Source organism: Vanessa cardui, chromosome 8 (assembly GCF_905220365.1).
Source record: "Vanessa cardui chromosome 8, ilVanCard2.1, whole genome shotgun sequence".
NCBI lineage: Eukaryota > Metazoa > Arthropoda > Insecta > Lepidoptera > Nymphalidae > Vanessa > Vanessa cardui.
The window spans coordinates 6714920-6732308 of NC_061130.1; the positions used below are offsets into that span (position 1 = coordinate 6714920).

At 32.4% G+C, this 17389-nt stretch overlaps 1 protein-coding gene across 1 annotated transcript; it reads left to right on the forward strand.

The window, feature by feature from the left end:
* Positions 1 to 32: 32 nt before the first annotated feature.
* On the forward strand, positions 33 to 11566 carry LOC124531763 (aminoacylase-1-like). The gene is made up of 17 exons (XM_047106284.1): positions 33 to 311; positions 383 to 523; positions 729 to 860; positions 937 to 1038; positions 1332 to 1399; positions 1493 to 1632; positions 3029 to 3212; positions 3508 to 3721; positions 6310 to 6514; positions 7123 to 7289; positions 7503 to 7674; positions 8477 to 8623; positions 9340 to 9410; positions 9599 to 9715; positions 10339 to 10434; positions 10779 to 10912; positions 11087 to 11566. The coding sequence occupies exons 1-17, from the start codon at positions 234 to 236 to the stop codon at positions 11292 to 11294; spliced, it is 2376 nt and encodes a 791-aa protein (XP_046962240.1). The 5' UTR covers positions 33 to 233; the 3' UTR covers positions 11295 to 11566.
* Positions 11567 to 17389: the final 5823 nt, after the last annotated feature.

Sequence of the window (17389 nt, forward strand, 5' to 3'; positions counted from 1 at the left end):
ATATATTTGTTTATCTATTCCGTAAAGTGATACCGAGTTACTGACAGATGACAGTTGACAGTGAACTAGAATGTTATATTTTGCAAAGACAATTTTTTAAATCACAACTTGACAATTACTATTGTTTAATTGTTGTTTGTAATGTAATTTAAAAGTAATTTAAACATTTTAAGATTGTTTGCCACAAGTAAAACAAAGTCTAATTATTTAATGACTAGCATTTCCATTTAAAAATGGTGCAATCACAATTTTCTCTTCTATGGGATTCATACAAATCTAATATTTGTTCTGGGTTTGCTAGCTTGCAGCAAGTAAATACATCAATGAAATATCTATTAATTCAGTCCTTGGATATGTTGCTATTTCTTCTTTTTTTTTACAGAATGGAGAACTTGTTGATATGACTTTAGCTGCTGATGGGCATTTTGTCAAAGTACATCAAGTTTTAATAGCTTTATCGAGTTCTTATTTAAAGCAATTAATTCTATCAGCACCGTGTCAACATCCCGTCATATTTCTCAACGTATGTATATAAGTTAAAATAAATTATTATAAATATTTTTGAAGAGATCACTTTCTCTGTCATGTTGCTTGTACTTTTTGTTTGTAAAAAATCTTGTCTCTTGTTTAACAACCAACACATATGGTTTTAAGTTTTGATGAAAAGTCATTTTTGATGTTGAACTAATTTGTGTGGTTTAGTAATAACCAGTGTAAACTTGTTTCAGAATGTCTCTCATACAACACTATCTCTTATTTTGGAATATATATACACGGGAGAGGTCTTAGTACCCTCTGCAAATTTGTCAGCTTTCATTGAAGCAGCAAAGGCACTTCATGTAAAGGGCCTAGAAACTGTGGTAATTGATTTATAAAGAATAAAAAATTACTGTAACATATAAATTTAAAATTAATCTGTTAAATTAATGACTATAGCTTGAAAGCAGTAATAACACTGGAGAAAAAGTTGAAGCAGAAGTTGATGATGCTAACATAAGTGGTACATGCAGTATCAAGAGAGAAACTAATGTCTCAAAGGTTTGTCATTTATTTTTACGTGTTATTTCATTTCATTTTAAACTAAAGATTTGAAAATGTTGTTCAAGACTTTCTTGTTATGACCCAGAGGGTTTGAGGAATGGGCTGTTTAAAGTTATATTTGACAGTATTTGTTTCTGATATTATATAGTAATGCACTTCTTAGTGTATCAGTCAGTAAATTATTTAGACATTTTCAATAGTTTATTGTTTTTTATTAATATATTGTTTATATATTTATTATATAGTGTTGGTTTATTGTAATCTAATAATTACATTTTGCTTTTTTACAGATATCTTTGCCAGCCAATGCGAGAAAAATATTTGTACGGCATGAAAATATTTCTAATTCATCTACGAGGTATAGTTTTATTTTGAGTAAATTAATTAAAGACATTTTTTTTAATTGAACAATAAAAAGTTAATTTATATAAATTTATTATTGTTTTCTCAGTGCAAAGAAAACATGGAATGAATGTAATGTTACCGAAGAAATACCAAGTTATTCTATTGTTATGGATGATCATAATAATGATTCTGATGACAATGTTAACAAAAGTAGTGCACAGTCAAACAAAAGTGAAAAGCCTAAAGGTAAGGGTATTTTTTTATACTTCTGTCCATTCTCGCAGCTTTTTAATTTTAACTACACTTTAACAAGGACTGGATAGATGATTATATATATTTTGTTTGCTTCATTTCAATATTTTTTTTAATTATCTTATGTCGGGGAGTAGTCACAGGATGCCTTAGGGATATTTTGTGATTTATCTAAGGCCTTTGATTGTGTGCAACACGAAACTTTGGTCAGGAAGCTGCGTCATTATTTAATTAGGGACACTGCACTGCTGCACTCAGCCTTCTGATTTCGTATTTAAGCAATCGGATTCAGAGGGTTGATATAAATGGAAAGAGATCTCCCAGAGCTCAGGTCACTGTGGGTCCCTCAAGGATCAATTCTTGGTCCATTTCTCTTCCTTGTTTATATAAATGACCTGCCACATCTCTTAGGTGACAAACTCGAGATAGTATTGTTAGCTGATGATACTTCTTTAATTTTTAAAATAAAAAGACGTTTTTTTTATGTATGACGATGTGAACAATGCTCTTTCGGAAATAGTACATTGGTTTAGTTTTAATAATTTAATCTTAAATAGTAAAAAGACGAAATTTATTAAATTCACTACTCCCAATGTAAGATGTGTCAAAACAAATGTACCTTTGAACGGCGAAGCATTAGATGTTATAGAATCAACAGAGTTCCTTGGTATGACCATAGACTCTAAGCTCCAATGGGGCCCGCATATAAATAAATTGGCGAATAGCTCAGCTCTGCAGCTTATGCGGTAATAAAGATTAGACTTTTGACTGATGTGGAAAACGGCTCGCCTTGTGTATTGTAGTTATTTCCAGCTGACATGGGCTCAAATGATTCCTTAAGATGTTTTTCATTCATTCATTTCTCAATTTGTTTTTGTACCCAAAAACATAAATGATTTTCCCAAAAAAAGTGACGTACATTCCATTAATACTAGGAACAAGAATAAAGTTGTTACACCAAGTACCCGATTGCACGGGGTTAGTAACTCTTTTTTGGGACAATGTATACGTTTTTACAACAGGATCCCAGAAAACGTCCCAAAAAATTCAATAACAAAATTCAAAAGAATCGTTAAAGAGCGTTTGTGCGAGGATATTACAACACTAATGAATTTCTAGTTGACTGCACACCTTGGGAATGAGATGATCGCCTCCAGGCTATTTCAAATAATAAAAATATATTTGTATTATTATTAAAAATATATATCGTATATGTAACATGATACGAAAAAAAAAGTTGATCCCGCTAAGATTCTTTCGCCGGTTCTTCTCATTTCTGGGGTGTTAAATTCCAAACCGGTGGTAGATTTTTTGACAATCAATAGAAGAGTGTAATCACTTCTATATTGAATAAAGATTAATCTAATTAAAAGAATATGTTTTGTTTTAGTGACGTCATCAAACTTACAATTCACGGTGTCGATTCGTGGTTCTTTACAAGTTATATTAAATCGTTATATATACAATCTTCACTCAACACAAGCAACTGGAGTTCGTCGATGGCGTTGTATTGACTATCGAAACAAGAAGTGTTCCGCTTTTCTTGTCACTAAAGGCAACGTTGTCATAAATAGGTAAGGAAAAATATGCTATATGTATAAAAACAACATTTGATAGCAAAATATAAAAATTAAAGTAGATATATGTAGTTAAGTGTATAGTATTAGAATTTTTTTATGAATACTTCACTGTTTATAGTTTGTTATTTGAAACATAAACTCTTAGTAGTGCACAATATAGCTGATTTTTTAAAAAATCGTATAAAATACGTTGATCTATGGTTTGTTTATCTTTTTTCCCACTTCCATTGGAAAAAAATATCCTTATAGTTAGCATTTGTAATGACGTAAATTATCATTTTTTTTTCAGAGCAAATCCACACAATCATTCATTTCACGATAAAAAGATTATCGATAAAATTAAAAAAGATGCAGTTTATTTAGCACTTGATGAAGTTCAAACGTATATAGATAATGAGAAAGCTAAAGAACGAGAGGAACCGATGGAAAGTGAATTTATATCTCTTGAATTAAATGAGGGCTTGAATAATTATTCAGAAGAATGTAAAATATCGCAATCTATTGTTAAAAATACTTAAATATTTTAGTGTACTTATAATAAAGATGTTATTAAAAATAAATAAATTGAGCAATTGTGGACTATTGTTATTGAATTTTCCTGTGGAATGGTGGCAAGAATGCTAGCAGCATTTACCGTTGAATCGCAATTCCGATCCTCTGCGCAAAAAACGAACCAGCCCTCCTGTCACCAGTGGAGGCAATGAGGCGAGGTGTTATACTTTTGATGAAGTTTTTTGCACCACTACTCCAAGGACCAAGCTTTTCGACAGCAAATGGAACCAAAAAAGTATTTTTTTTTTAAATACACTTTTTTTGTTTGAAAGGGCATGTTTTACAGATGGTCCCATTGTCAGGAGATCAGGATCTGATGATGGGATCCTGGAGAAATCGAGGGAACTCCTCAAATTTTATAGGCACACCTATAGTGATTTCGGTTTTATTCAAAGTGCCTTGGTCATATGCTCACGAAAAGTGACATTTGATGAAGTGGAACTGATGATGAAGACCACAACTAGTAATCAGAACCTATTAGTAAGTAACTATTTTACGGGCTTAGTTCTATTTCTTTAAGATAGTCGTCAAGCAATTGATGTTAGTAAACATGCCTATGATGAAGTCTAGCTGATGGTGAACTACCAGGAGAACTCCTCAATGATTAACGGCATTAAAGTGAATGACAAACACTACCAATTGTAATTATAAATAACAAAACAACACTGAAAAGCAGTAAATAAATTTTTATAAATTAAAAAAAACCGCCTTCAAAAATGAACTAAAAAGAAAAAAATAATCAGTTACATCCATATCCAATTTACGATTTTTTAATCACCTTTTGAAGGCGGTGCCAACAAAGTAAATAAATTCCTATATTGAAATCATTTAATTTGTATCGATAGTAAGGTTTGTCTAATGGTGTCATCTATACAATAAATAGATTTAGTTTTTGTATTTATGTATTATGTACCTATATGCATATATAGCAATGTTGGCACCGACTTTGAGAGGTGATTAAAAAATCGTAAATTGGATATGGATGTAACTGATTATTTTTTTCTTTTTAGTTCAGTTTTGAGTGCGGTTTTTTTTAATTTATAAAATTTATTTGCTTCAGCTTTTTCCGCAGCGGCACCGGCTTTTAACATTTTTTCTCGGATATGTGATGGGGAATATGTGTCAACCCATGTAGCGTTCCACACAAGGGCCCGTCCTCGTTCCCAGGGAACCAATGTTAATCCATCAGGTCTCTTAACATCATTACGACTAATTCCACGCGGCTCAGTAAGATGGGAACGTCGATGGTGGCAAGAGCCTTTTTTTACACATTGATGGGTATAGTACGACACAGAGCGTTGCATCCACTTTTAAGTAAGAGAGCCGACATCGCCTCTTTGTCGCGTTTCGTTCCCGAGCGCCGGAATGCTACATGATGCCGCCTCATAAAACATAGTGGTTGCTCAGATTTTATTTTCGCCTAGGGCTATTTGCGATTGTGGTGGTGAAGCTCTCACTGATCCATATAAGTTTTCTATTCCTTATACCAATTGTTTCTATCTGCGCACGCCACGATCCATTAGTCTATTTATCGAGGTGATATTTGATTGAGACTGGATGCTGTTGATAGGGTGGGTTTTGATTAGATCTGTCTAAGATCGGACGGAAAGTAACAAAGCTCACCATTGTGGCGCGCGCAGGGAACCCCATCCAGTAGATACTGGAGCCATGTGAAAGGTAGATCCTGGTGTGCGAGGTTGGGCGAAATATTAAAACTAACTTGCAACATTACATGATAAATGACAGAGAGAAAAAGAAATGTAAAAACTTTTGATCTAAATTCAAATTTATTGTGCTAGCAATAAGATAATTTCAGGCTTCTTATACCAGTTTAAATTTATAATATTAAAACGTTACTGCTCCGAACATAGTATCAAAGAGTTGCTGTGTTTTTTATTAATAACTGGAGTAATTTAGTATGATGTTTTTATTAGTCTACATATTGCGGCTCATCTCTAAAACGGATGGACTGATTTTAATGGGACTTTGACTGGCAGAAAGACTACAACAATATTTATTTTTGTAAATAAATTCTGCTAAGTCCTGAATTTCATAGTCGCTCACATTAATTACACGAAAACTATGCTCTTTAGTTCGAATAATTTTGGAAATTCATTGGTTTGCCATCCCTTTTTGCAAATATTCTTCAGAAAGCACCTGTGCATGAAATCCAATAAACTCGAACAGTCACGAAAAATCAAAGAATAAGAATAAAGTACTTAAGTAAGTACGAACTTGACCCAGTATATTATTATATTATGAAAACATATAAATATTATGTAGGTTGTTTGTCTTTTCCGAAGCGAAAACCGATGTTATATTGATAAATCAAAAATGTTCGTGTATGTTGCGTCTTTATCAAAAATATGATTGGAGGTATCACGCGTAGTCACGTGGCAGTATAGACGATGTCATTTGTATCTACAGGTGGAACACAGGTGTACATTCCTAATATGACTTTACAATTCAGACGTCAAAAACAACTAATGAACACATACAGCACACTGCAAACAACTTCTAACAATCATTTTAACTCGCTTTCCGTGGCAATACGACCATGCAAATGTCGCTCCTAAATAAAATGATAATTGTAACGTTTTTTGTTTTGTTAATTACGAATATAATTGTGTGCGAGTCCTCGTCTAGTGAATACCTTACTAACCAAAAGCAATATGAACGAAATCCAGCAATAAAAAGACTACAGGAATATATACAAATTGACAATAGTGTTAAGGAAAACGCGGGTAAGTTAATACAATAATCTTAATATTAAAATAAATTAAATAGCGAAATCCACAATCTTATATGACAATTTTATCGACAACAACAGACAGGTACTTGAATTTTGCGGTGATAACATTACCATTCATAGAAATATCTGTCCATATATCATTTTCCATGCATGGGGTGACCACTTACCAACCCACGGCCCATTTACCAATCACTCTATCTATTTTAAAAACTTATACCTTATATGATAATGTAGTAATAAACTGAACCAATAGTTAGATATTCTGCACTAATTTACATTGTAATTTTATTACTTACATAATATTAATAGCTTTATCAACTATGCTCTAATTAACAAGCGGTTCAGATAAATTCAGCATAATAGTATTTCCAATGTACCTACTATGTGTTCCCATTCCAACTCTATCGCCACTCCACACATCCATTGTCTACTGATCCGACAATTCCTTCTATCCATCAAATATACGGACAAAGAGTAGGGTAACCGAATCATCGATAAAATTAGTAACCATTTACCAGGTTACCAATATAACTTTTTGTCTATTTATGAATTCACACTTCTGACTTGATCGTCATTGGTAAACGTAATATTCAATTGTAGAAGTAGCAGTGGAATTTTGGAGGCGGCAAGCAGAAGAGTTGGGCTTACCTTATGCCGTGCACCGACCGCTCGGATTACCGATATTTGTTATGACATGGACGGGACGCCAGCCGGAACTACCGAGTATAATGCTTAACTCACATGCAGATGTCGTACCTCCCGGTGCTGTATGTGGTATTTTATATAGCAAGTTAATGAAAGAAAGCCAATGAATCTTCTTATTAAAAACCAAAGTTATCACTTTGAATGTGTTACATCCACTTGCTGGTTTTATCTGCTTATAGTAAATATTTGCAAAATGCTGGCACTCTGCTCTCGAAATATCATGAACTTCAAAGTATTGCAGTAGAAACTAAGTTATTAACATTATTTTACATTAGGACATCTGGAATTATCCACCTTTTTCGGGTCATATTGACGAAAACGGCAATTTACACGGACGCGGCTCGCAGGATACAAAGGATGTAGGCATTCAATACATAGAAGCTGTAAGAAAACTAATTCAAAATAATATGACTCTAGACAGAACAGTGCATATCACTGTTATGCCAGGTAGGTTAATTTTAAATATGCTTAACTTTATATACATAATGTTTTCGATATATTTGTTTATTCCTATTAACATGACCGTTTTTAAGTTAGAGTGACTAAATGTTGACATTCGTTTCCAGTTTATTATAAGTCAGAAAAATTTCCCTCGTTTTCCCTCCAAAACATATCAATATTTTTTTTGCATTAGAATAATATGTACTAAGAGAAAGTACGGCTATTTTTGCAGAATATACGTTATTTTTTTTACAATGTAAACCCTTATCCTCAAATACAGGGTACAGATAGTTGTGAGGTTTCCCTGCTGTATATTTTTCACATATTATCCTCTAAATAAAATAAAAAATAAAGTAAAATAATAGGTGTGTGGTTCTTATTATTGGAGCACTCATATATGTAGTTGTATCCACATTAATCAAATTAAAATATAATAACACGACGAACAGCGTTTTCTTTTTTAATGTTTTTTAAGATAAAATAATTAAATAGGCTATTTGACTGGTCTTTTAAATCAATTTTAATATTATTTTATTTTTCGCATTGTCATATATATAGCCTATTGTTGGGAATATTTGGTTCGAATAAGTTATGATTTGTTTTGCAGTGTTCGTTTACCCGTGACCACGAACACTGCAAAGTGCTCGAAACGTCGGGATGTTTAAAAATAATTAATATACGCGATTCATCCGTTATAATTAGTTTTATTTAAATGTGTAATAATCGCGAAAATTTAAGACAACATGATTTGGTCATATTTTTAAAAATGAATATTAATTTTACTTATTCATCATTTATTTCATTTCAGATGAAGAAACCGGAGGTCATAGGGGCATGGTGCCGTTCGTTGAGACTGAAGAATTTAAATCTTTAAATATTGGTTTTGCTCTTGACGAAGGATTTACGTCTGAAGATAATACCATGTATGTTACATATCAAGATAAACGGCCCTGGCGTAAGAAAAATATTTTTGATCTCTTTTTTACTCTTCATCTAAAGGAGAGGGCGTTTTCATCCCAACCTCTTTGATATCGTGCTGCACGCATAAAGCTGTCCTAATATTTTGGGCTGCTTAACGAGGCACGAAGTTTGTTTACTACACACAGCCTCGGCCCAATTGCACTGGTTGAAGGTTGAGAATAGTTAACGTTTTAGACGAGGTTCATCTACTAATGCATGCACGTTGAATCATTCCAGACCGCACAAACCTTAATAGTGAAAATATCTAAAGGCGATAGTTGATAAATTTAATATACCAAAGTGACGATGTGCGATGTACTCTGAAATGAACCTAATTTTTTTTGCGCATTTGAAATGATTCAATGGCATTGAATACAAACCCCATTGGGAGCTAGGTTATGTTGGATTTTATTATCCAAAAGTGGTGAAGTCCTCCTTTCTAGGTTTGAGTTTGTCTTTAGGAGAGCGATCTCTTTTGCCCAGACAGCTAGCTTAAAAAAACGTATGAATGATATTTTTAAGTCTGCCATAACGGCAGTTCATTAAATTCTATAACATAAACTTATTTTGCGGATAAATATATAACAGACACTATTTGAAAGAGAGATGTTGGAGCACCACTTTAAAGAATTATAATACTCAATCTAATACAAAAGGATTGTGTAATATACTGCACATACTTGTTATCAATTTACAAAAATATGTTTGTAGAGATAAAGTTCATCATTCGTGGAAAAGGTGGACACGGATCGTCGGCAGCCAATGGACACGTAGTGGAAAGGGTAAAGATGCAATATGTTGTTTAATTAGTGAATATAATTTCATAATTATCCTGTAAATTATGACAATATTTTAAACGTTACTATAAGGATCTTCTGGATATTGTTATTCAAAAATAATCTACACAATAGAAGCACGACCCTTCATTTAATTTTTGTTTCTATTTGACGTACATTACTTTCTTTTTTAGTTGCAAAGATTGTTAAATATCGTTATGGAGTACCGAAATAAACAAATGCAGATACAAAATTCTACGCATGCCTTTGATTTTGGAGCATACACTTCAGTAAACGTCAACATGATTGAGGTATATTTTCATCATCTCCAGCAGGATTTTAAATAACATAACATCTACGACAACTTCATTTAACTTTTCGTTTTGATTAATTTAAATAAATATTTGTTAATTAATCGATCGTCAAACAGTATACTACAGTATGCACCTATGTACTCATGTGAATGTTTATTTTAAGTTATTATAATACAGAGACGAGGCATCTTAAATATATAAACGGCGTTGCAGCAATTCTTAAGTAACCTAATTAAACTTCTTATAGTATCGATATCAATGGGATTTGACGACCTCCATGGTCGAGTGGTGTGTACACCGGTTTTCATGGGTACGCCACTCTGAGGTCCCGGGTTCGATTCCCGGCCGAGTCGATGTAGATTACCATTAGTTTTCTATGTTGTCTTGGGTCAGGGTGTTTGTGGTACCGTCGTTACTTCTGATTTCCATAACACAAGTGCTTCAGCTACTTACATTGGGATCAGAGTAATGTATGTGATGTTGTCTCATATTTATTATTTATTATTTATTTATTTTGGCTATCAACTTTTAGATTTTAACTTTGTTTGTCTTATCTCCTTTGACTAAAAACTATAACGACTAAGTTTGCTATAAATCTTTTGAAAATAAATATTTCACAGGGTGGAGTTGCTCCTAATGTTATTCCGACTAACATGACCGTTGTTATGGATATGCGATTATCGGTCGATGCGGAAGTCAATGAAGTACAAGATATGGTAAATAAAATAATTAATCATAAAGTACATGGGTAGTAGAAAACAAAGTCGCTTACCGCTGTCTGCCCCTATGTAACATACATGTTTAGAATTACGCAACTGATTTTGATGCGGATTTTTTAATAGATTAATTCGAAAATTTTGGACATAATACATGAACAATATAGTAAAAACACTGACTTACTATACTTTCAGAAGATTCTAATGTGATGTCGCTAATAAACAAATTCTGTAATATATTTAGTATCACCATTGAAATGTGCGAAGCCGGGGCGGGTCGCTAGTTTAATGTTAAAGTTATGACTTGTTGGCACATTTTGTACAATCTGAATTTCTATGTATAGATTAATTCATGGATGGCTGAACTTGGGGATGCATCTTCCCTGGAGTATATAAGACGGGTAGAGAATTCTCCTGCGACAGCTGTCGATGAAACTAATCCATACTGGATGGCGATGCGCGACACCATGAAAGAATTGTACGTAATAATAATTGCTTGTAATTGTGCAATTCAATTTAAGATATACTTTTATAATATTAAGCCCAAATTGTTAAGCTTGTTTTTTAATTATTTTTTACCAAACTATGAACCTGAACGTTCAGGTCTATTAACCGTATATGGATCTCAAAGAGTGCTGATATTTTCTTTCAGAGGCTTGACCGTGGTACCATTAGTGTGTCCTGCCACGTCTGATATGGTGGTAGTTCGAGCTAAGGCCATTCCAGCTCTGGGATTTACTACCAAAAGGAATATGATTCCTAAGCTACACGATGTCAATGAATACATTGATTTGGATCAATTTTTAAAAGGCATAGATATCTATGAAGCTCTTTTAAAAAAACTGGGTAATCTTCCCTAGGATCCTTTAGTAAAGTTCGGAAAAATAGGTTTATCAGTGAATAGAATTAATTGATGATAAATAAATTTATTTGTATGGATAATTCATATATTCTTTATTGTATCTGTAAAAAGCTTAGTAAAGTAGTATAGTTCATCTTTGTTTGAATAAATTAAATGCTACCGTACCGTTTTGAAACAATTTATGAATAGGCTATTTGACAATGCGAAAAATAAATCGTGAATTATTGTAATCAGTGTATATTATGAGTTTAAAAATGGTTATTCACTAACGAAACTTGAAAATAACACTGAATTTATTCAAAAATCAATAAATAAAAATGCATTTTTTTAAACGTTTGTCACGTGACACAAAACGCTCCTGATTGGCCGGGCTTATGATGAACTCACTTTCTTGTAAACTTTGCTTTTCTACTATATGTACCACAGATTAAAATACAGGAAAGTGACGTCACCGACCCCATTGCAGCGCCATATTGTCCAAGTATCGTTTTCGCGAGTTATTTAAATATGGAATTTATAATATGATATTTTTCGACAAATATGTATTAGAAATAAAAAACAAATCTTTTACTGGGTCCCTTAACCTCTACTAAATAATATAAAATGGATTTTAAAAACCCGTCAAATAGCCTATTATGTTGATATGCCTAAAACATAGGAAAAAAAATTAAAAAGCCTTAGATTTACGTATTTCATGACATTTCCTAATAACTCAACTATATTGTGCATTACTAAGACTTTATGACTGTATATATATTATATATTTGTTTTTAAAATTATGGAAACAGTTTCGTGGACGTTCAGAACGCTTTCAAAATTGTTACAGAAATTCCTAGTGAATATTATTAACCAGTCTCTCGACCAATTACATTGCGTCAATTTGCTGTCAGAGGTTGGCTTTTCTCCTTTTATAGTTGAAATAGGTCGACAGGAATAATTGCATTTTATGATTCTTAATATAAAAAGAAAAGTTATAAAAACGAATATATATCTATTCGTTGTAAGAAATCATTTAATTTTATCCTTTTTTAGTAATTGTTCCGTGCTTTAACTTAAAATATTGTAACATTTCATTATTTCACAAAATAATTACATAGTGATCCTAGGCCTACATACATAAAAAAACACGTGTTTCTTTGTTTTATCATTATAGAAATCTACCTGCTTTATATAATTTGTAAGAGTATTTTAGATCGTTCAAAGTACAGTGTCAATTATCGCTATAATAATACTTTATAAAATAAACTTTTCATAAATAGTAAGTAGTTGGTTTTATCATAATTATAAAAAGTGTTCAAAGTAAGAGCAAAGTTATTTGTTTTTTCATTGATTTAAATTGTTATATTAACACTCTCCCACTTCGCTGTAATGGAGCCTTTCTTTCTGTACGTGCCGCAACATTTTTAAAAGGACTTTTTCGCGAGCCACCGCTCTTTGTTTGCCAAGCGTCGACGGATTTGAGAATAGTCACGCTTTTAACGAACAAATGAATGCTCTGGAATAATCGGGATTCGTTGAGTAAACCGTTTAGCACTCCATTGAGAAAAATGCGCGTTTATCGCGAAAATGGCGCGGATTAAACGATTCAATTATTTTTTCTAATATAACGGTGGTTTTTTAATTTATTTGATTGTACTTACTGCTTTAGATCACGTGCTAATATATTTGATACTTTCGCTTGGTAAAAACATTTAAACACGAGGTGGTTTTTCAATATACATAATTTAGTCAAATAAAATACCTATAGGTGAAAAACTTGGAAAAAGTCGTCATTTTGAGTGTATATTTTTGGCATAATGATATGAATAACTGTGCAATATCTCAATTTTAGACAATGGTTAATATAAATCTCGTAGATGCAGATGAAATGCTGGGGGCGTAGAAGCGTTAATTGAAATAAATTGTCACGGTTGAATGTCGCCGGAACATAAATCAGAGTGCCGCGGGCTACCAACTAAGTGCCTGCTACGAGCGCTACGACGTAGTATATTTTAGACAGAGCAATCATTAAAAGTAATAATATAAACTTAAATGCAATTTTAATAATCGGCAATCTTTAAATATATATATCACTTTCGTACCATATACCGATAGCGGTAGTATTATGCTAAAAAAATAATACGATTAATCATTATTAATTTCTTACTTCATGTATAGACAGCTATAATCCTTTTATAGACAGCTATTGTCAAATAAAAATAAATTTATTATTTGATATTTTTAATATGAACTAGTTTTACTTGGTACTTCTATCATTTTCATAAGTCTTCTTTAAAGAATGACGCTTTAAGAGACACCGCGAGACGAATTAATTCAGCCAAACGCGGCAAGTGCGCGATTTTTCCCGTAGTACTCATTTGTCACCAGTGCAGGTGTGTAGCATCACACCGGAGAAGTAAAAGCGTCTGAACATTCATGTATAATATCTAGATAAGGTATTCTTACAAAGATAGTCATGATTAATCATTTAAATCGGTTTCATTTATTTATTAATAGCGATAAATTATATTAAGCCAATGAACTAAAGAATTAACAATTTCAGAATTTGAACCGAATAATTTTTTAATATGCAAATTTAAGCGTTTTTAAACTTAGGTTCTCGGTGTTACCTTAGGTCGATGACAGTTCCGTCAGGAAAACGTAACACGTTTTTCCAGCGAGATAAAAAAGGTTAGATGACAAAATGATGCCTCAAATTTAGGCACATGCTGAGTCTAGTTAATCTTTAAATATAACTATTTCAATGTTTCGCAAAATTAAGCCTTGGCTAATTAATCATTTTAGGATTCAAGTTCTTCTTGATAATTGTTTTACCCACGTTTCCCATTAGAATTTATGGTAAAGGGTCTGGTATCAATTTTGGTCCAAATTTAGCATTTTATCTCCGAGTTCGTTAAAATGATTTTACAAGGATATCTGTGTAAGTACGTATACGTACGAGTATATGTGTGCTTTCATGAATGTTTCTTTTGTCTTACATTACTACCGATAAAATTCATAATTTAATTAAATTACATACAGCGGCTTTTTATATAAAAAAAAAACAGTATAAAAAGTAAACGAAGACTACTCCTTCGGGCATCCTATTAAAAGCCGTTAATGCGGACAGACTAAATAACACCCAGAGCAATTTTTAATAATTTAAAAATAACCATGCAAATAACATATATAGCATTTGTTAAGCTCACTTTTTTAATTTAATAGATAATTATTTTTATCTTTTTTTTAACTTTCATACTCTGAATTATAACAGAATTATTAAATCTATATAAATTAATATGCAGACTATTACCTGATGGTAGAGCTTGGATCAAACCCGTATGGGTGAGGGTACCCACTGATCAATGATTCTACCGCTAAACATCAATACTCTGTACCGATTTGAAGGGTGAGTGAGCGAATATAATTATAGGTACATTGGTTATGCTATTTTATATATTTGTTGGACCTCATTTAACGTATAATTATTATACTTCTTATTTTGTGAAATGGTACGTAGTGGCCCATTTGATAGTATTTTTCCCTACATTTTTATTTACATTTATTAATTCTCTGTGTTGGCTTATTATTTGATATCCGAGCTAGTATAATAATTAATTATATCGTTGTAAAATAATAGTATGTTACATTTTGTAGAGCACTTAAACAACTTTAAATATATACTAAGCATTAAGCATTACCTACTATTGAAATAATTATTGAAATTATGAATTAGCACGGTTTTGACGACATTCATGGTCGAGTGAGTGAGGTCCCGGGTTCGATTCCCGGCCGAGTCGATGTAGATTACCATTAGTTTTCTATGTTGTCTTGAGTCTGGGTGTATGTGGTACCGTCGTTACTTCTAATTTCCATAACACAAGTGCTTCAGCTACTTACATTGGGATCAGAGTAATGTATGTGATGTTGTCTCATATTTATTACGGCGTTGGACTTTGATCCATTGGTCATATATTCTACAGCCAACCAGCGTTACTAAGAATTGTTTTTGAACGGTGAGTGTGAACTAATAACAGCTAAGAAAACTACTCAACAAAGGCAAACTACGAGTCAATGAAGAAGTTATCGTCGTAGAGTTGAATGAAAACTTTTGACATCAATTTGCAATCTAAAATTGTAATTGTTTATTTAAATTAGATTGCGGTGCTGCCAAGCAGTAAAATGCGGGCACAATACGAAATAACATAATTATCAATGGCACAGAAGGCAGGCCTGCGAAGATATGAAATAAAAAAGAACTACTTTTATGTAAAACGCTACTGATATTTTATTCATTATATTTAATTTTACTTACTGTGCATTGAATTTAAAATAGTAGGTAGTTTTAAATAAATTACAAATACGTACTTTTTAATACTAACAAGTTTTATTTGACTTGATATAAAAAATCTGTGTATCGAATATATAATTTTTGTATGCGCATTGTTATTTTAATTTCAGCAATTCGAAGTACATTACAATCTGCTCCTACTTAATCCTTGACAGAGCAAAACTATATCGTCATCGTGTTCGGACATTTATCAAATCGAATATATTGGAATATGGACTTTGGAATCGGAAGCAGCAATAGCCATGATCTACCACCATTTCAAAAACTTTTAAATTTCTTGACCAAAGCCGCAACAACAACAGCCTGTAAATTTCCCACTGCTGAGCTAAGGCCTCCTCTCCCTTTGAGGAGAACGTTTGGAACATATACCACCACGCAGTTCCAATGCGGATTGGTGAAATACACATGTGGCGGAATTTTTATAATTATAAACTCAAATTAAGCACATGAATATTCAGTTATGCTTGCCTGGGCTTGAACCCGCTATCATCGGTTAAGATGCACGTGTTCAACTGGGCCGTCTTGTAATTATTTTTGATATACAATCGATCGATCGTTTCAGTACTTTTTGCGGGAATGCGAAACAATGGTTATTTTTTATTTAAAACATTTTTAAAACAGTTTGCAGGCAATGATATTCTAATAAACAGATATGTTATATCCATACTAAACAATAGAAAAAAGTGTGCCGCGCCGGGAAGCGTTTATTTTAGTTTATTTTTACATTCCGTTAAAAGTAAAATGGATAACTAGATGTTTTAATTATGCAAAACGTATTACTACGTAATAATAATGTATTATAACGTATTACTACGTATAACGACTACAGTAAAACGTCCCAATTAGGACGTTTTCTAGTCTTCACTTTTTGTGCGTTAATAACATATCTGTTTAATACAACATCATTGGTTTGCAGGACATTTATTTGAAGCATCAGAGATTACCGAATATAATACATGATACTTAAAATAAAAAGACGAACGAAAAAAATAATAAGACGAACCTAACATTACGTTGGTCATACAATAGTTTCTACTTCCTGTAAATGTATGACGTGAGGTCACCCCGTTTAATAAGATAGCAATTGCATTAAATAGACTTCGTACAATAAATACTAATCATATGAGGTACTTATTAAACACTCATCAGAAGTTGTTCTATTCAGTCGACAAATAAAGCTTAAACGGACTATAGCCAACGACGGCTCGGTCACGCGCACATTATTTGAAAAGTTTAAGTACTTATAACACCCGTGCTCCATGCGATAGACCCCATGCCGTATACGCCGTGGGGTGTAGACCCCATGTTTGATGTCCTGCGTATGTTATTTTATCAAAAATGAACAATTGAAATGAAAATCTCAAAACTGATTTTAATTTTAAAATAAGTGTTATTTTTGATAACATGCCATTGTAATAAAGCGTGTTTCGTGAAACAATTCGTGAGAACTTCCCATAAATTATTCTCATAATATTAAGCTTATGTAAATTACGACTAGATTTAGGTACTATTAGTAATAAGTATTTGACAAAAGTCTCATACGCTTAAATCACTTAATACCTACTTATAAGTGGCATCTTGTACCATTTCTATTTACGGAAGGCGGAAGTCTATTTGACTGTTTTTTAAAATCCATTTTATCTTATTTAGTAGAAGTTAAAGAACCCATAGACCGGGAGATGATAATGACAAAATATTTGGTCATTTGTACCAGTATGGCGGTTCTTCAGGGGTCTAATTACGTAAAGGCAAAAAGAAAAAGA